Here is a 21,354-nt window from a genome sequence, read left to right on the forward strand (position 1 = left end):
GCAGCAGATACGGAACTTCTACTTCTTAAAACTGCTCTTAAAAAACCAAATATATAAACAAAAAGGGCCAGCAGGATGGATGAGCGGATAAAGACTCTTGTCAGGGAATGGGGCGACCTGAATTCAAACCCCAAGACATACATAGTGATAGGAGATAATCAACCATTCCAAACTGTCCTATAACAGCCATGTGTACTGTGGTAAGAGCCACACCGCCAACACACAATTACAAACAACAACATACTTACTTTTAATCTGCCATAGCAAAGGACACCAATGCTGACATAGCAAGTGTTTACAGAAGGTAAAAAGCGAACAGACTCCCCAAAATTGGAGAAAGGAGTTTACTTGCTAACCAATTATGGGTTACTCTTTCATAAATTCATAGCTGACTTAGTCACCGCCCTGGTAGATGAGAATAACATGGCTGGCTGAAGCACTTTCTCTAAACTGGACAGCAGCAGAGGTTCTGGAGTTGTTCTCATACTGTGGAGTATGTGATAACAAGGAGAACCATTCTGCAGCACACAGAGGGTACTTTGCTCCACAGTAGAGCTCGTGGTCTGAACAGTTAGCTTCCATCAGAGAAGACACTGTTCATAATCCGCCACTTCAGGGACGGAGGAGGTGGTTCAGTGGGTAGAGTGCCCTCTACACAAGCCCTGAGTACCATCCAAAGAAGCCCTGTAAAAAAAAGATCCAGGAGCCCTGATCCACCATGTGAGCCCAGTCCTGGGGAAGCAGAGATCCCTGGAGACAGCTGGCCAGCCAGCCTAGTCTAAATGTTTACTTTCAAACCAATGAGAGACCCTGTCTCAAAACCAAGGTGAAGGAAATTCAAGCTGAGATTATCCATATGGGCAAACACACGCCACCCACAGAAGTTAATAAAACTTTAAAAAGTTATCCTAGAACAAATCCTCCTGAAAGCAAGGTAAGGTTGAGTCCACTCAGTGGAAGGCTTCATGTTCTGTCCCCTGTGTGCCTCTTCTCATAAGGGTACAGTCGGATCTCTCCAGAGAAAGAGATACAGGGAGCATCCTATTTAATTTTAATTTAATTTAGGTCTCAGATTTTCACAACTGACTTCAAAAGTGCTGTGAAAAGAACTGCAAGATATTGATGGCCAAACATAGGTAATCTACAAGAACATGGCCAGTGCTGCCCAGCACTCCTGGCAGAAAGAAGCTTTATCAGCTAGCTACTGTGTGAACAAGGAGGGAGAAGGAGATGATTTCATCCAGGCAGGTAAAAGACCAGCCGAACAACACTGACAAAATAACTGGGAAGTCAGACAAGGCCCAGGCTACACCCACTACAGAGAATAACACAGCCAGGACAAGTGGTCGTTTCTCTTCACTAGCTTGTGAGGTGTGTCTCCTCAGGTCTAAGGGCAAAGTTAATGAACCAGAACAACGAGAAAGCAGTCTGGGAGTCTAAAATTGCAAAGTCATAGAAAAACCATGCTTATCTCATCCTTACATCATTTCTCCATTTCTACTTCTGTGCATTTGTCCATCTGTGCGTGTGGGGGCAGGGGTGGGGGGCGGGGAGACATCAGTAAAAGCACATGAAAATGCATACTTTTGTCCAAAAAGGTCTAAAGGGCACAGTCTCCACGATGATATGCACACACTGAAGGGCCATGTAAGAAACCTATTGGCGCTGGAAAGATGGCCCAGCAGTTAAGAGCACTGACTGCTCTTCCAGAGGTCCTGAGTTCAATTCCCAGCAACCACACAGTGGCTCACAACCATCTATAATGGGATCTGATGTCCTCTTCTGGTGTGTCTGAAGACAGCTACAGTGTACTCACATATATAAAATAAATAATTTTTTTTTAAAAAGAAAGAAACAAAAATCTATCCACGAGGCACTGCACACTGTCCTCAACCAGGCTTTTGGGACAATATGTGGCTAGGCTACCAGTTTGGAAAGATTTTAGGTAGGATGCCACAATTCATCTAAGAAAAGGGAATTTAAAAATAAAACTTATACTACCTTTGGTCTAACTAGTATAGATATCATTAAATAATTAATAAAGACATAATGAATTAATATTGAGTTTAATATGGAAATATGCAAATAAAACATACAATGCCTCATATTCAACTACCATGAACTAAATTTTTTAAACAGCACATTGATTCTGCAGTTTACTTCCACTTACAACTTTCTGAGAAAAATGGCAAAAATGAGTTCTAAATGCAGTTTTAACACAAAGTCACGCTTCCCTTCATCGTCCTGCCAGCAGAACTGGAGTCAGGAGAGGGACCACCTAGTGTTTAGTTTACCAAGGCTGTAGACAGATACCTTTGACACATTTTCACTTTAAAAGATTCTCTCTGGATAAAACAAAACAAATAGTTATCACAAAGTTCCATGAATCTGCTGAAGGTTTTAGGTTCTCAAAAACTGTGCAAAGATCCTAGAAAGCCTCACTTTGAAAATAAAATCAAGCCATCATGCTGCTTTACACACCAGTCACTCATGTACTCAGTGCATTCTCAAAGCCTACACCAATTCAGGAACACTATGTGCTTAAAAACAGCTGATCCACATGCAGCTCACACCTGCAACGCCAGCTACCAGAAGGCTGAGGCAGGAGGATCTCAAGTTGGAATCCAACCTTGGTTATAATAGTAAAAAATTTAGGGAGAGCCTATCTCAAGATTAACAATAACAACAACCGTGTGTACTGGAGACACAGCTCAGCAGTATGACACTTACCTGAGACCAGTATAGCCCGAGTTCAGAAAAAAAAAAAAATAAACAGCAAGAGAAGGAGGAAGGGAAGAAGGGAGGAAAGAGGGAGGGAGGGAGGGAGGGAGGGAGGGAGGGCAGGCAGGCAATGACTCTTGAGAGAGGGATAATTAGTGTTCACAAGGGATAAACCCCTGGTATGTTTACAATCCCTAGAGGTCATCCTTAAGCACACACACCTACAAGCAACAACAACAAACGGAATCAATAGATTGCATCCACACACAATGATGATGATGATGATGGTGGTGGTAGTGGTGGTGGTGGTGGTGGTGGTGGTGGTGGTGGTGGTAAGAAAAGAGATAATGAATTTGAAAGAGGGCATGAAAAGAGCTGGAACAGGAAGGAGGTGGAAATGCTGTAAATACAGTAATCATGTATTAATTTATCAAAAACTTGAAAAAAATAACAGCTCTGGCTAGAGCTTTAGGAATCTGATTTGCAAATATATCTTCTCACAAACACATAACCTTCCTGTCCTGTGGGTTTCTACTCAGCGGACTACCAAACAGCATGGCGGGCGCCGGTCAGTGAAGAGCTGACACCATCTACTTGGCATTTTCTGCATCTGCATCCAAGCAATCCACATTAATGATGTGAAAGAGCACTCAGCAGACAGTTCGAGTTTGCAAATTAGCAGAAGACAAGAGAGAAAGGACTCAGAAGGAGGAGCAGCCGTATTACCAAGTGCACTTTACACATTTAGCCCGTGAAGTGTAGCTTAGGCTTGATGATTTACAGTGCTGAGTCCTACTCTGTTTTGTAAGCATAATAAAGTCCCGTAATCTCAGCCTTCGCCACAGCACCCTGCTATTAAAGCTTTGTTGAGTCCTGTGATGAGACTCCTCTGGCTCGCAGCCCTCCCCGCCCCCTGAGGGAACTGGCAAGAAATGATAGGGTTTGTGGATTAGTACAATGAAAGGTTCTCTGTGCTTTTCCTTCTGTAAACATATATTTTGATAATCTATCTTCTGCATCAGTCTCAACAGCACTGGAGGGCTGGGTCTCCTCCCGTCCCAGCCTCCAGGAATACACAGCGAGGCTAGGGCCAGGCAGGTGGCTGCCGTCTATGGCTCCAGCTGAAGAGTGGGGTTTGAATTTGTCTTCACCTTTGTCCCTCTTCCTTCAAGCAAGGATGCTATGTAATTTACTTATACATGCTGGATTACAGACTGGAAAAGAAAAAAAAAAATAACAGTACCACGAGACAAAGAAGAAAAACCTCATCTGCACAGGTGCCACTCGCCCCTGGCTATGTTTGGGCTGTTTGGTCAAACTCTAGATCAAATCTGCTACTTAGAAACAGTGTTGACATTCCAAAACATTCCTAAAATCCAGAGTCCCTGATGCACATTCGTGCCTTCCTCCATCCCTGCGTTGTTTCCTGCACCAGTCAAGGCCACTCTGCTATCTCATCACCTGGAACAGCTTGGCTCAGGCTAGCTCCTCCAGGACTGAAGTTTGTTGGTATAGGGTAACCTGTGTTCACTGGGGCAGACTGGCCAAAAAATCTGCATCATTTTTGGAGACAAAAGTCACCAAAGAAATAGATGTGAAGTTACCAAGAAATCTTGTAGTCAAGAGAACGAAAGAGCCAAGGTAGGATTTCTATGGCTGTCGTACAGCAGAACAACCCAGCAACCTTGGGGTTGTGTGACACCCCCCCCCCAGGCCTCAGACCATCAGGCACCTGTGTTCTGTTTTATAAATCCAGGAGACATGTGGCTACTTTTATTTTTTTCCCTAATTCTACTCTATATTTGAGTCCTGGAACACACCACTCAGAGTCACTCTTTCTTCACACAAATGATTTGTGGAAATACCTCCAGGTTGCAGTCTACCTGGGCAGGGGCAAGCAGCTAAAGAAAGGCAACAAGATTAACGGGATGAGTCCACACGCATCACAGAATGACTGGAGACTCCTTAAGAGCCGATGAGAGGCACAAAATAGGAAAGGGGTGGGTATAGAAAAGGAAATCAGGAGTCTGAGAATGGACAAGAACCAGAGGCAAGGTAACAAATGTACAAACAGGGCAGATAAAGCTAAAAACCAAACCAATGAAACAAAAAAGTGAAGGTAAACGTGGACCAGAGAGAAAAGAAGAAACACTAATACCACTTTGCTACATCAGCTTGGTCTATCCACAGGGATGTTTGTTTGTTTGGTTGGTTTGGTTTGGTTTAGTTTGGTTTAGTTTGGTTTTTTCAGACAGGGTTTCTTGTGTAGTCCTGGCTGTTCTGGAACTCACTTTGTAGACCAGGCTGGCCTTGAACTCAGAAATCCACCTGCCTCTGCCTCCCAAGTGCTGGGATTAAAGGCGTGTGCCACCACTGTTTTAAAAACAGGTGGTTTCTAGAGTTGACTACAGCAGCTGGAAGATAACTCAGGAGCACCGTCTCCTAACTTCCACCAAAAGGCACAACATCACCCTTTTAATTAAAATTGTTCCTGTCTTTAATCTTCTCCTGAGCAGACTGGACGGCTTCCTCCAGCTAAGGCAAATTTCAACTCACACACCTTCATCTAATGTGGTTATTGTGATTTCTGCTCTTCCCTCTCTGGCTTTACATCCCTAAACATAGTCCCACCCACCAATACAAATGCACACACCAGTGGTTCTCAACCTTCCTAGTGCTGGGACCCTTTAATACAGTTCCTTATGTTGTGGTGACCCCCAACCATAAAATTATTTTCATTGCTACTTCATAACAATTTACTAACATAATTTTGTTGCTGTTAAAAATCACAGTGAAAATATCTATGCTTTCCAACAGTCTTAGGCCACCCCATGTGAAGTAAGTGGACTTTGGACCTCCCAAAGGGGTCTCGACCCACAGGTTGAGAAAAACTGGCATACACACACTCACCATCATCATCACCACCAGTATCATCATCAGAACCATCAATCACTCTTTTCTTCTTCAGTTTTATTTGTTCCTTTTTTTTTGTACACAGAAACAAAACCCATTAGATTTGTCCTTTTCTGACATGATTCATTCAGTAAGTCACTTTTGTTCTTTGACCTTTAATTAAAATGTTGAGCTATGTGAGCATAGGCCAGACTGCAGCTTTCTCAAAGCCTTAGATCAAGAGAGACCAAATTTTGATTACTTTTAAAGGAAAAAAATCAGTATTTAACCCATAAATATTAGCTGTCCTACACCATACCATGTTCTGCAGATACCATTAAAGTCAGACAGGAGTGATTGCTTTCTCTCTGGTCCGTGAAGCTGAAATAAGGGTAAGTGTCAGCCAGGCACTCCATAGGAAGCGCATGCTCAGTAAGGAGAATGCAGTGCTGGCTTTCAATGTTTAACTTTTAAAGTAACTTTAGGATGGGGGGTGTGTGTAATAGCTCAGTGGTGGAAGGTTTGCCAAACATGGTGTTGTGAGGATTTGGGTTTCTTAAAAGACAAAAAACAAAAACAAAAACACAAAGGATGTGTTTTAGTTTAAATCCTAGCTGTGGGGATACATGGCTGCTTCACACTGTCAACAGCAGCTGAGTATGATTTGTCTCGTGCTCTATCTAGCAGGGGCGTGATTTTGCCAGCTGTTGATAGTTTTTGCTAGTATGTGACTTTAGAATTTAGAGGACGTTTCAGAGGATATAAATGCTAGAGCCCAGGCAGGAACAACCAGATGGCCCAGTGTTGGTTGGACGCTGTCCTTTGCAGTTTGTCAAGTAGCAGTGCACAAAGGGGTAAGAAGAAGAAACTCAATATCCTGACAGCAAAGATCAAACTTGCCCCAAAGAACCCGACACCCCAAGTCGGCAAGAAGTAGTCTAATGATAATGTCGCCCCCTTTCCTCTCTATCTTTTTTTCTCTCCTATCCAGTAATAGGGAGTTGAAAGGGTGGAGAAGGTAGAAGAATGAAGAATCCACAAACTAGTCAAAAGTACAGCATGGAACCCTGATATGATTCTAAATACCACAGGAATGAAGAATTAAACAAAGGAATGAATGGTTGAGTGAATGAATGAATGAATGAATGAATGAATGAATCCCGAAGCAGGATGGACAGCAACTTCTCACCTTAGAGGAGCTTGCTCACTGGCTCTGTTCACACTGGTCAGTGCACATCCAAGGCTGTGCTCGCATAAGCACTATTCTACATGAGCGAAAGCCTCATCTAACGCACCAGCTTTCCACATAAGAACAGTGTCTTACTAATTGTCTGTGTGTAGTAGGACTCTCAGGTGGAGTTGGTGGAACTGGCCTTGAATCTCAGCACTCAGGAGGCAGAGAGTCTGAGGCCAGCCTGGTCTACATAGTAAGTTATGGGCCAGCCATAGCAAGATCCTGGATTTTCCCAAAAATCTGTGTTCTAAGGAAAAGAGCCATTAGACAAAGTCAACTTGGTGCACATAAACTGGCAACTGTAAGCACATCCACAAGGAAGGTCAATTCATACCCAAAAGAAAGACAGAATTCAGAAGATGGGAGTGTGAACACTGGCCTGGACGGATGGTCACCGGAAGTCGCCCACTGCTGCCAGGAACTGCTGCCAGGAGTACAAACAAACAAAACATCTTGGGAACCAGCTTGAACATGTCTCTACAAACAGGCATCTTCCCTCCTCAACCTCCTCAATACCCAGCCCCTCCACTCCTGCCAGCAACCCAAGCAGATTAACCCAAAGAAAGGCAGATGTTCACTCCAGCCTAGTTCAGAATAACAAAGAACAGAGAAAGCAATCATAGTATCCGGCAACAAAACGAGGGGATACACAGTGCAGCTCAGGCACACAACGGAACACCCTCAAAGGCGACACACAAAAACCACAGACTTTCAAACCTCTCCAGACAGTTCCCGTGACACAGACACCAAAGACGGAGATGCAGAGAAGAGTTCACAGTGACTACAGTGTACACTCCCATTTATAGCAGGCTGAATGCGTCTATGGTTAAAGAACTCCTGACCTGGGTACTTCTGGTGGAGACTGAGGAGGAAGACAGGGAAGAACAGACTGTAACGTCAGAGAAAGTCAGAGAAAATCTGCATGTGGAAAAGATACAGTGCATTCTGCCAAGAAGTCACAATGCACACTCACATGTTAATTGTATTCTATGCAAAGACTGCATTAAAAGATACTTACCAACTGCAGAAGATATTAAGTTGAAATCGGTTGACATGCTTATCACAGTTATATGAGTCAGCTAATGTGGGATTACTTAAGGTGTATTCTAGGCTCAAGCAAATGACTCAGTTCACTGAGGATGGCAGCAGGCAGGTTTTTATCATCGCAGAAGACAGTGACCAACAGAGACAGAAGAAAGGAAGGGGTGTGCCTGAGACCTTAGGTTGAATTGGAAATATCATTTTTGTTAGACTCCAAGGAAAATACAAATGGGTGTGCTCACTTCTGTGGGAGTAGGTTACAGGTCTTGTTATGTGTATATTACAAATCATATTAGCATATTTGTACACGTACTGGTTCAGTCAGCGGAAAGCTCTATAGACAGTAAGATATAGCACTGAGCACACAGTTGTCAAGTCTTGACTTCTAAACACCCTACTTCCTAAAATTAACCCAGATATCACACTACCCAACCAAAACCAAAAAAAATGGTAATAATCACCAAAAAGACCGCAGGACAGGACTAGACAAGAAAAAAAGATCGCAGGACATGACTAGACAAGAAAAGAACATGATCCAGAGGTTTGGGTTTTTTTGTTTTTTGTTTTGTTTTGGTTTTTTGGTTTTTGGTTTTTTTTGAGACAGGGTTTCTCTGTATAGCACTGGCTGTCCTGGAACTCACTTTGTAGACCAGGCTGGCCTCGAACTCAGAAATCCTCCTGCCTCTGCCTCCCGAGTGCTGGGATTAAAGGCGTGCGCTACCATGCCCTGGTGATCCAGAAGTTTTGCTTGTCCCAGAAATAAAGCAGGTCCTCCGATAATGACAAACATATTAAACCGACACTTAAGGATATAGTTGAAAATTATTCTCATTGGCTAAATCTAGAACAGTAATTACACTGAAAAGTTGACAGAGAGCTGGAGATGTAGCTCGGTAGTAAGAACCTATCCAGCATATGGCCTTGTAATTCTCAACATGCAAAGATAGTTAGATGATGGATGGATGGATGGAGATAGATGGATGAATGGATGGACAAACAGACAGATGATTAGTAAATGTATGGACATGAAGACAGACAAATAGATGATGGATCAATAGATGACCAGATGATATACAGACAGTTAGTACATACATACATACATATATACATACATACAATGAACAATGAATCACTGAGTAAAGTAATCTAAAAATCAATGATGATACAAATAAATGAATTATTAAGAAAAGAAATACTACTGAGCCAGGTAACAAGGACTCTGGCACATCAATGGAGACCAACAGTGACTGAAGTTCTGTGACGTAGAGCTAGGACAGCATCTTACAATGACGTGTCCCTGCACTGTAAATAAAAGTTCACAGTAAGTTACAACGAACAAGATTGGTAGACACCATGGAAAGCAAGTCTTCGGTGTTAACGTCACCATCACTGGAATGAACTAATGCTATTTACGACCAGGGTGCAATAGTAAAGAGGGGGTGACATCAGACTAGTGGCATTGCCACAAGCACAGAACCTGGACGTGACCACGAGGAAGCAATCAAACCCACTCAGATGGATATCCTACAAAGTGTGTCAGGTACTCTATAAAAGTGCCCTCCCCCAAAATACAAAGGAAGGTGGAGAAAAATTCCTGATTAGAACAGGCACAAGAGTCTTGACAATTACAAGTTATACATGAAGCTGTATTCAGGATTAGGCAAAACAGAGAAGGTTATCAATAACAATATTGAAATAATTTTGGATTATAGATCAGATATCAGAGATAATAAGATGAGCATTAATTTGTTTTTAAACAATTTTTCACTTTCTTGAATCTAGTAACTACACATTGGTCGGAAAAATGTAGTGGTCCCCTAGAAATACAGAAGCTGCATTCTAGTTATACATGAAGCTGTATTCAGGATTAGGCAAAACAGAGAAGGTTATCAATAACAATATTGAAATAATTTTGGATTATAGATCAGATATCAGAGATAATAAGATGAGCATTAATTTGTTTTTAAACAATTTTTCACTTTCTTGAATCTAGTAACTACACATTGGTCGGAAAAATGTAGTGGTCCCCTAGAAATACAGAAGCTGCATTCTAGGGGTTCAATATTTTGAGACTACTCAAATAGTAAGAAAATCATGGTAAGCAATGCAAGACAAGCAAGAGAAGAAAGGAGAAGACAAATAATATAGAATATAGGCACCTCATAGCCAATTAACTAATACTGAGGTCTACAAATTCCTCGTAAGCTTTCTATACATTCGAAATAATACTACAATAAAAGTTACTCTAAAATCTTACAAAGTTATAAAAATAGGAAAACGGTCAGTACACATCATTCTAACCACATGCCTCTAATCCCAACATCTGGGAGATAGAGGCAGGGAGATCTCTGTGAGGTTCAGGCCATGTCAGGTTCATGTCAAAGAAGAGAGTAGGGGACAAATGATCCTAAAAAGGGGGCCTTTCCTACAAGAGAGACCACACAGCTTAATAAAGTTGTTCACAGTTCTCTCCCCTTGAAGAGACCAGCCACGGTGCACTTTAATAACGAATTCTGTTTTCCTGGATTCCACCCAACTCTGCCACAATAATCTGCTCAGGAAACCTTGTTAAAATGAAACACCCATTAAAATCTTACACAAATATAAATATTCTAGGAAAACAGTGGGAGAGCAACTTGTCTACCAAATACATCCCCTGACCATCCTTAGTGAAAGAAAGACTGTGCTGGGAAGAGAGAGAGAGACAGAGAAGGAAATGTCTGCCCACACAGTACAGAGGCTGTGGCGGTTTCAGTGAGTGAAAGATGACGTAGACAACAGTGAGCAAGACATTCTGTGGTCCATGGTCGTATAGCCAAGCCAACCAACACACAGAGTACATCCCTGCCTGGTATCTGCTCACCCTCCGTAACCAAGAGGGATCAACCATAGTTCCCTAGAGGATACCACAATTCACAGGTGTCCCTTGCAGATGGCATAGAAGAATCGCACCCCCACACACATCATCCTGTATACTCTAAGTTGTCTCTATTACTAGCTTTATAATATAAGTGCTAGGTGAGCCGTTGTTCTTATCATATAGGGAACAAGGACAAGAAAAAGAAAGAATAGAGTCTACCTGTGAACAAAATGTTTTTCAAATACTTTTGATGAACAGGTGGTAGAATTGAGAGACACCAAATCCATGCATATCAAAGATAACTATATTCTGAGGAGGAATATATTCTACAAGTTCCAGTTTTATTCAGTCATTACACTGAACATGCTGTGTTTCGGAAGAGTGTTACATTTTCCTCTTCTAGCAAACAGCAAAGCAAAGTATCATGGCAGCCTTAGTGAGTAGCTAAGTAATATCCCAACACTGTGCTGGGCTCAGCCAATGCAAGGGTGGAGGCACAGCTCTAACCCTTCATAAGCCCAAAGTCTAATGATGGAGGCAGGAAATGAACCCCCTTGGTGAGAACTGCAGTGCTCAGGTATTAAGTAGTAAGGGTTAGGTAAATAACGCAGTGGCAGCCATCTATGTGAAGTCCTCACTTGCTACTGGTCCTGACTAGTTTTTATGTCAGTTTGACACAAAGTAGCAGCATCTGGAAACCGGGGAGTGTTCATTGAGAAAAGGTCTCTGTAGGAATTGGCCAGTAAGCTACTGTGTTAGGCATTTTCTTGATTCATGATTGATGAGACTGCCCAGCTCACTGTGGATGGTACTGCTCCTGAGCAGGTAGTCCTGGGTGCAATAGGAATAAAGACTGTGCAAGCCACAGAGAACAAGTTGGTAAGCAGCACTCTACTCTTTGATGACGTCTCCATCAGTTCCTGCCTCCAGGTTCCCAACTTCCCTGCTTGATAGACTATAAGCTGTGCAATGGAATGAACTCTTTCCCCCCTGAGTTGCCTTTGGTCACAGTGTTTTATTATAGCAACAATGAAACGATAGCCCAGAAGAGTAACAACAAAAGAAATGCTGGAGCCTAAAGTGTGGTCATTCAAAAGAATATGAAAGGGCATCTGACTTAGAGCAGGATCCAGAGAAGGTTTGTCTGAAGAGATGATATTTAAACTAAAATAAGTTAATAGATGTTAGCAAACTTAGAAAACTACTTAAAAGAGTTCTTGTTTTATTTTAGTCATCTAATATCCCACTGTATTCCCAACATTTCAGAAAAAAAGTAAGCAAAATTATATGCATGTATTCATATATAAATATGTGTATATATAAATAAGTGTATATATGGAAGTATATGCATTCATATAGACACACGCATACCTAATACATACTCTAAAGAACTTCAACACTGAGGCTGCCCGAGACAACCATTCAGGAATTTTTAGAAAAATACACCTAGTCAGGATTGTCCAGCCAACCACCCTGAAAACAGTCTACATCTCCAGCTGGCTAAGAACCCAGCACAACATATTCATAGATGGCCTCACTATGTCTCCACATCCCTGTTCAGCTTTCCTAGGGTCTTAACTGTACAGAGCAAAATAATTAGAGGCAGAAACCACACAAAAGGACAAACTGAAAGAAAAAAAATCATCAGTAGAACAGCATGGGGAGTGGGGACAGCATTGGCACTGTTTACCTGTCAGCTGGCACTGATGGATCTTGTGCTCTGTGATGTCGCTCAGTGACTCAAACACCTGGAGGCAGCTGTCACAGCTGTGCACAGCGTCCTCCTCCAACTCCTCCCCGTCTTCTGGCCTCTTCTTGCAGTCTACTGCCTCCCCATCTTCAATCTTGTCTTCAAGTTTACAGTTGGGGTCTGAAAGAAAATTGAGACTGTAAGTATGAGCTTTAAAAATGGGTTCTCGTAAAGTCGCATTTCATCTTCTTGCTACCAAAACCAGAAGCGGTATTTCCCTGGAAGCTGCAACAGAGGGCTCAGTCTCCGAATGTAATACACAGGATCAGAAGCGTCCATTGGTATTATTAGCAGAGGCTTTCTCCCAACTGTATAGGCCTTGTCACACACCGCCCCTTCAAACAAACCATGCTTAAACTTCACTTTGTGTTTTTAAACTGCCTTTTAGAAGTTTTTCATTAAAAGAGAAAGATAAATCACTTTAAAAATAAACAGTCTTCAATGCAAAGGAAAAAGAAACTACTTCTAAGAATGAACCTCTTTCTGCTAAATATATTCTTTCATGGGAAATTAACAGACCATACAAAAGCCCAGAGTCAGCCAAGCTAATTACCATAGGCAAGAAATTGACCTCTGCTTATAAACTGGTCAAAATGCACAGTTACTCTATTATCTGTGATGTAGTGAGAGCAAAGCAAGCTCCGCCACCCAGTCAAGCGTCCTTCCAAGCACAAAGGCCATCAAAAACATGTTGTTCTGTTTTTTGGATTTCCAAATTATACAGAAAAAAAACCCCATAGATACGAACAAAAATTATAATTACAATCGAGTCAACAATCTAAAGTGACATTATCAGGATGGCAAAGCTGCACATTGTACAAACCATAAATAGTCCTATCTGTATCATAAGAATGATCACCAAATGGCAGGACAGATAAGGAGCAAGGCACAGATACTGTATGTACTGAAAACTTCCATATATTGATTATATATGCTTATATGCTGTCACTTTGGTTCACTATAGAGAAACCAACCATCACCAGAACTAGAAACACACACACACACACACACACACACGCACATACATACACACATGCACACACACATGCACACACACACATACACACACGCACACACGCACACACACACACACACGCACATACACACACACACATACACACACACACACATACACACACACACACACACGCACACACATGCACATACACACACACACACACGCACACACACACACACACACACAGGCACACATACACACACATACACAGAGAGAGAGAGAGAGAGAGAGAGAGAGGTGGGTTTGGGTGGGTGGATGGGTGGGTGGATGGGTGGATGGATGGATGGGTGGCAAAGAAGAGGAAGACCTCCCTCATACACTAATGCCTTTGTTCCTGTAGAAATGATAAAGGGGAGAGGAATAAGAGAAGGAAATGGATGTCAGGCATGCAGGAAGGGGAGGAGGAACGGGAGCTACATTAGAAGAAATCAGAATCATCAAAGCTTAATTTGGGGGATATTAACTTCTAACTGTAGAAAAGTCCTCCACAATCAGATATACACCATACTTTCAATGTTTTGTCTTTAGATAAAGTGTTGGCTATCCTTAAATTCACTATGTAGCTGAGGATAACCTGGAACTTCTGTTCTCTCTACCTTCATAGCCACAGTGCTAGGCTAAGAGGCAGGAACCCCTCGGCCTGTTTTGTGTGGTGTGGGATAGAATCCACGGCTTCATACATGCTAGGCCAGCAGCCTACCCACGGGGCCATAGCCCCAGGTCAGAGTTCCTATCTTAAGATCTTGTCTAATCCATGTCAGTTACAAATGGGTTGTATCAAGGTACCTAACAAATTTATTACCTAAAGTCACATTTTCGATATGACTCTGTTACTTTTAATGACTGTACTATACCGGATTATTTAAATACATGATATGTGATATTTCATTGAATAGTTGAAATTCTACAGCCAAGAATCTACAAGATCTGCATTTGCCAAATCTTTCTTGGAAAGTTCACAGATGCCTCTACTGTGGGCTGCCTGCTAACTTGCAGGTCACACTCTCTGAGGAAGCCCACTGCGTGTCCCTTTCTGTCTGGCCATTGTTCAAAGCCTTCCTCTGAATCTGAAATTAATGTAACAGCATCACTATCCTTCAAATGATTTGGAAAAACCAAAGTCGACTTTAATTTCAATGTATAGGTAATCTCACTGGGTCATGAAAGAGGCAAGTGCCCCAAACAGTAGGCCATTTAGTGTTGGTTCGTTCATTTGTTTGTTTGTTTTGGGGAATGTAGTATTTAAGTAAGTTGGTAATCAGGATTGATTTGATATCTGAAATATGGTTATGTCAACACCTACCACACTACCCATCTCAATATATTGACTGAGGTTTCCACAGATCCTCTCTGGGGAAAAATATAACTGGACCTTTCTCTCTCGCCTCACTCTCTGTGCAGCCCAGCACCATCTCCAGGTGAGTGCCTCTTATTATTTAATAATGGGAAGAGGGGGCAGAGAATGCCTTAAAGAAGGAGGGAAAGGGCCCCTTCTTGGTATTTTGTAAATGGGAAGGGACCAGTTGCCTCCAAATCTAAAAAGCGTCCACATACCTACATTCTCTAAGACTGACACGTTATGACCCACCTCACTGGCGTTTCCTGCCTTCAAATGTTCCATCTGGAGTTACAGACTCAACACGTTGGTAATGGTCCAGAGAGCTCTCACAGACCAAAGCCAAGAAGGAAAAGGCTGCCAACCCAGAGGGCAATTCAGAAAAGGAAATAACTGTCCCACTTCGAAAAAGTGACCCCACGCCAGTAAATGCTTGCTAGGGGCAGGATGCACATGCTGAATATTCGTCCTTGTTTAGCCTGAGTTTCAGTTTCTGAAAAAACTGACAGCATTCAGGGAAATGTGGGTGTTAGGGTCTGAATGTTAATGTGGTTATTTAGATGCTAGGCAGCAGACTCACAGGCCTGTTTGTTTGTAAGTAAAGAGACTGAATACTTTAAGTAATATGCAGAGAGAAAGGATACGTCTCTTTCCTTATTATTCAGTATTGTGAGTATTCTACAAAAATCTGATATCAAAGATACTAACCAAATATGAATGCACAGAGTTTCTGCTCTTCAGAGCTGAGGAGGAGCTCCGGCCTGCGCTTCCATCGCTGTGGCTGGTTATTAGAGTGAGGGTCATTTTAAGACTAATAAAAATGTTTTGCCTGCACTTCTGGGTTCACAGATAAAACCCTTTGGGGACTGAAGTCAGTCAAGCTTATTCACTTGTGCTGCAACTTTAGGATGCATGCTCCAGCCAACTGGCGGATTTGTTTTTAGGTCAACACTTAAGTGGGACCCTCTGGGAGGCGGGTTCGATTATAGCCTATGAGGCCTCCGTGTAGGGAGTACTAGATTCTCAGTCTCTTTCTTTGTGATGAGACATTTTTCCCCCAGCCTCCACTTGCTCCAGGAATTCTTTCTTGGCCATTGAAAAGATGTGTTTATTTGTGTGAGGGGTCCCTGGTCCTGATGCCAGTGGGTGTGTGAAGCATCTTGAAAGCTTGCCTTGTCAACCATTTTCTTTCCCACAGGTGGCTACACTTCAGTAATTGCACATGGCCTCAGTGATGGAGTTTTTATAAAGTCCTTTGAGATCCAATCATAAAAAATAATTGTATTACTCTGCTAGTCATTCAAACCCCTGACTTCAGTCTAAGGGGTTATAAACACAAGACCCATGCCTGTAAGTGTCGCCCTGCCCCCAGCCCTGCTGCCTGAGGGACATTTGTTCTTCCAACCACATTGTTGCCTATAAACCCTCTCACAGGGCAGGATTTTAAAATAGCCCCCATCATGCCCCCTAAAGGGCCACTGCAAAGCACACTGTACCTCAGGCGCCTCTCTCTCCCGCTACCCCAAATGATGCTACCCCAACATGTGGCCTCCATCACAAAGGATCTCACTTGCTAACCCAACATTCCAGGTCATCCTTTCGAAGGGGGCTGTGGGACCCTGGATTTATAGTGTTCTGATCTGAACTAAAGGTTCACTTTTGGAACAGAGGCACAACTGTTATTACTACAATAAATGGTGGCATTCTGTTTCCAGTTTTGTTAACATTACCTACAAATGAGGATTTGAAAGAGGCATGATTTTCCTCTCATTATGGTCTCTGGCAGGTAGTTCTTTCCTTCCTCTTCTTCTCAAGGACTGTTATTGCTTCAACTTGGTTTAATAAAATTACAACTTTGGGGAAAATGAAAAATTGCCCTGGCTTAAAAGTGTTGGAGGCAATAAAGGTATGGACTTCAATTAATTTCAAGTGTGGGATCAGCTTAAGGCCAACCAGCAGAAATTCTATTCTGTCCATGTAAAAATGAGGTTTCACCACATTTACTTTTTTATAACCTATATAAAAGTCAAGTAAAAGTAATGAATACCTAAAAGCCATCTCAGTGGCCTGGCAGGGACTATCTGAATGCTTGACACCATCTTACATATTTCTCTCTTTGCAACAAGGATTCCATGCCTGATCAAAGCTAAAATGTCAAACTACTAAGAAAACAGCCCAATTTCCGAGCCATTCTGCTGCCCAGAAATGGACCTCCTTCCAAGCCACTTTTGCATGGAAAAGCACCAGCAAAAGAAAGAAAAATGAAGAGATCATGTGGTTATAATTATTACCAGGCAAGGAATATTTCTGCAGCTCGGTGATGAAGTAAAACTCTGTCGCTCTCCTCTCCCAATAGTGTCCATCGCAAAACAACTGCCTCATTAAATCTCTGCAGTAAGATTAATATGCCGTAGCTGCACTACATTTATAACTTGCTACTCTATAAAAAGCACATTTAATGGTAAGAGCCAGAGCCGAGATACAAAGTATTACTATAAAAACTTCTGGCAGGGAGAGAGAGAGCAGGCCCTGGTCCTCCTTGCAGGAGATATAAACGAGGCTTTCCCTGGTTAATTCCATGCATGAAGCCCTACCTTAAAAAGCAGACTTGGTTTTTATGAGAGTGGCAAAAACACAAGATTCTAGTGATGCTGTAAATACAAAAGCAGGAAGACCACTTAGCCACAGAGACTGGTGAAACATAAATTAAGCCCAAACCTTGCACGTGTGCATGGGCACAGACTTCAAACTAGACCACTTCCTAATACTCGTCCACTTGGGCATAGCTAGCTCCTCACCAAATGAAACGATGGTGTGAACTGCTCAATCTTAACCAACACAATGAGTTCAATTTGTTTGTGGGAATGTAGTATTTAAGTAAGTTGGTAATCAGGGTTGATTTGATATCTAAAATATGATTATCTCTATGAATTCCAGATAATATAGATTTCATTGTCATGACCATAACCATGGAGAACTTAATTAGTTAAAGGCATTAAAAACTAAATCTTCCCCCCAAAAATGTTGCTCCTAATACTACAGTAAAGCTGGAGAGTAAAGACGTAAGGGTTTGCTCCATTGCAAAGTATTTAAAAAGGGATCAGGGGGCTGGTGAGATGGCTCAGTGGGTAAGAGCACCCAACTGCTCCTCCAAGGTCCAGAGTTCAAATCCCAGCAACCACATGGTGGCTCCAACCATCCGTAACGAGATCTGACTCCCTCTTCTGGAGTATCTGATGACAGCTACAGTGTACTTACATATAATAAGTAAATAAATCTTTAAAAAAAAAAGGGATCAGAGATGCCTCAGCAGGTAAAGGCCCTTGTCACTAAACCTGATGACCTGAGTTTGATCCCTGGGGCCAATATGATGGATATATGCTATGGCACAAAAGATTCCATGGGCATGGGCACATGCACTCACATGCACACACACAAACACACACACCACACACACATACACAAACACACACGCATGAAAACACTCGACCACACGCATAAAATGTCACACTAAATGATGTAATGTAATTTTTTAATGTAAAAAAGGAAGGAAGGATATTTTCTACAAAGACTCAGCATTAAAATCCCATGTCTTAATTAATAATTCATATAAACATAATTTGTACTCATATTTTCCACAAATCACTACTTGTGCTAAGTGATAATTCACAACCTTATTTTGTATTTAAAGTTTATATGTGGGTTGGGGAGATAGATTAGTGGGTAAAAGCATTGTGGTGAAAGCAAGAAGATCTGAGTTCAAATCCCCAGAACCCATTGAAAAGCCAGTCGCTGGTCGAAAACAACTGTAACAGTAACACACTCCCGTGGGGAAACAGAGGTCAGGACAGATGTGGAAAGATATCAGAAGCACTTGGGGCTAGCAAGCTGCAGGTGTCAATAAAAATACAACCAAAATATGCTGTTTCTAACAAGGTCAAAGTTGAGGATTGCCACCTGAGGTTGTCCTCTGACTCCATCCATGTACTTGACACGCACACCTACCTTTGTTTATATAGATGATCATAGATGTGTACAGACACAAGCACACACAAATACACGTAAAAGTTTGGAGCTGAGATGAAAGGATGGACCATCCAGAGACTACCCCACCCAGGGATCCATCCCAAAATCAGCCACCAAACGCAGACACTATTGCATATGCCAGCAAGATTTTGCTGAAAGGACCCTGATATAGCTGTCTCGTATGAGACTATTATGCCAGTGCCTGGAAAATACAGAAGTGGATGCTCACAGTCATCTATTAGATGGAACACAGGGTCCCCAATGGAGAACTAGAGAAAGTAACCAAGGAGCTGAAGGGGTCTGCAACCCTATAGGTGGAACAACAATATGAACTAACCAGTACCCCCAGAGCTCATGTCTCTAGCTGCATATGTAGCAGAAGATGGCCTAGTCGGCCATCATTGGGAAGAGAGGCCCTTTGGTTTGCAAACTTTATATGCCTCAATACAGGGGAACACCAGGGCCAAGAAGTGGGAGTGGGTGGGTAGGGGAGCAGGGCAGGGGGAGGGTATAGGGGACTTTCAGGATAGCATTTGAAATGTAAATGAAGAAAATAGCTAATAAAAATTGAAAAAAAGCAAATATACATAAATTAATACATAAATGAAATGAAGTGCACAATAACGAGTCATCTCTGTTGACATATTTAGACGTCTGAGGAGAAGATCGGAGAACATCTGTTTAAAACAAACTCTGTCAAAAAGTTGTCTTTCAAACCATGCTCACTATAAGTTAGTGTTCCTTAACCAGAGGCAGCAAACCTTCTTGGTGGTCAAAAACTAAAAGGCGGGAACATTATTTTGTGATTTCTGAACTCTAGATATTCATTTTAACTTGAAATCCCCTAAGATGAAAACAGATTTGGGGAAACTAACTTGTACACTGTTAACACAGTGGCTAGGAAGCCTTAATGAAAGAGTGCAGCAAGCCAGACTGGGCAGCCAGGCGTCAGTCACACAATCGCCTGCTGGCAGCTGTCTCACTTCTAGTCTGTCAAATCAAGGTAAACAAAATAGAAGTAATGGGGATGGGGGGATGGAAGGATGGGGTGGGAGATCTAATCTCAAGTATCCTGAAGGTGTGGCCTCTACCCTGCCTCCACCATCGCAGAGACAAGAGACAAGAAATTCCATGTACCGCATGGCTATCCTCGAATGGTCAAGGTTGGGACTGCGCTCTTGGGGCTGGAGATAGAGCACTGGTAAAGAGCATGCACTGCTCTCACAGGGGACCAGAGCTCAGATACCAGCACACACAACTAGCAGCTCATGATTCCAGCCCTAAGGGATCTGAGATATTCTTCTGACCTCTGCAGGCTCCTACACTCACACACGCGTGCACACACACACATACAGACTCACACATACACATTATTCAAAATAAAATAAATCTTTAAAAGCATAGAATTTCTTCAGCCTAGTGATATGATGCAGAAACGTAACCTCAGTACTAGATGGGCAAAGGCAGGAGGGTCACAAGTTGGCAATCAGCCTGAGATACATATAGCAAGACCTTGTCCCCTGACCCAAAATGGATGACTCTCTTTTCCATGTTTACTTTCTACCTTCTCTATTCTCTGAATTACATGTTTCTAGTCATGAAACTGCTTTCTAGAAGAAAGGGGGAACCACTTTCATCTGCTTATCCCTTTTGTCTACAAATCCCTTCAGATAGAAAGAATTCCCTCTGCATTACAACAAATCGCTTGGATATTTGGAATTTCTGCGGTGTTAATTGACTCTTCTCAAGTCTGTCAGGCTCCCAGAAGACCAAAGAGGAGCATCACAGAAGCATCCCTATGAAGACAAACTGGTCAGACGTGAGTTTATCTCCTCATTCCATCCAGGACATGTGACCATCTTTGTTCAGGATGCTAAGTTGCGGGGTGGGGTAAGCCTTGGAAGAAGTTTTAAAAGCACACATGCATGCAAAGCTTGTAACAACTGGGAAGCTCCGATCCCAATCAGAAGCCCTCTCTAAATTCCCTGGCTCCATTCTGTTGTCTGTTATTTAGTCAAAAGACTTAACAGAGGTAAGCAATGTCAAGGGTCCAGCATTTAAATAAGAGAAGTTACAAGCATCGCCCTACTTCAAGCTCAACTATTTCAGGATGAGTCTCTATGCCTGCCTTGTCACAACTTCAGCAAGCAAATATTTCCTGAGCACCTCGACAGAGCTTGTAATCTACCCTCATTTCCAAAGTGGTAGGTCAGGAGCAGTTTCAAAGGTTTGGTAGTGCCTCTCTTTTAGCATCTAGAATGGACAGGAACAGGCTGAGGTGGCTAGAAGCTACAAATGTTTCCTAGGGCCTTGGACCCCTTGGTCCATTTACCCAAGTCTGCCATTGAAAACATTTTTCCCATGTCATGGCGTGGTGAACATAGCAAACTCATAGAGGTAGAGAGAAAAACCAAAAGCTCGGTGAGGTCAGAAGGAGGTTAAGATGTGGCTAAGTAGGCACAGAGCAGCTTGTTAG

General features: G+C 42.4%; 1 protein-coding gene across 3 annotated transcripts in view; it reads right to left on the bottom strand.

The window, feature by feature from the left end:
• Positions 1-21,354, bottom strand: part of Zfp521 (zinc finger protein 521) — a 285,737-nt gene that overhangs the window by 239,511 nt on the left and 24,872 nt on the right. For all 3 annotated transcript variants that reach the window (XM_006525819.3, NM_001360804.1, NM_145492.4), the window contains one exon: positions 12,439-12,618. Coding sequence is in view for 2 of the 3 variants with exons in the window: in NM_001360804.1 (NP_001347733.1) it covers positions 12,439-12,618 (180 nt within the window). In the remaining variant the exon portion in view is untranslated. The remainder of the gene's footprint in view (positions 1-12,438; positions 12,619-21,354) is intronic.

The sequence above is a fragment of the Mus musculus genome, chromosome 18 (genome assembly GCF_000001635.26).
Source record: "Mus musculus strain C57BL/6J chromosome 18, GRCm38.p6 C57BL/6J".
Classification (NCBI taxonomy): Eukaryota; Metazoa; Chordata; class Mammalia; order Rodentia; family Muridae; genus Mus; species Mus musculus.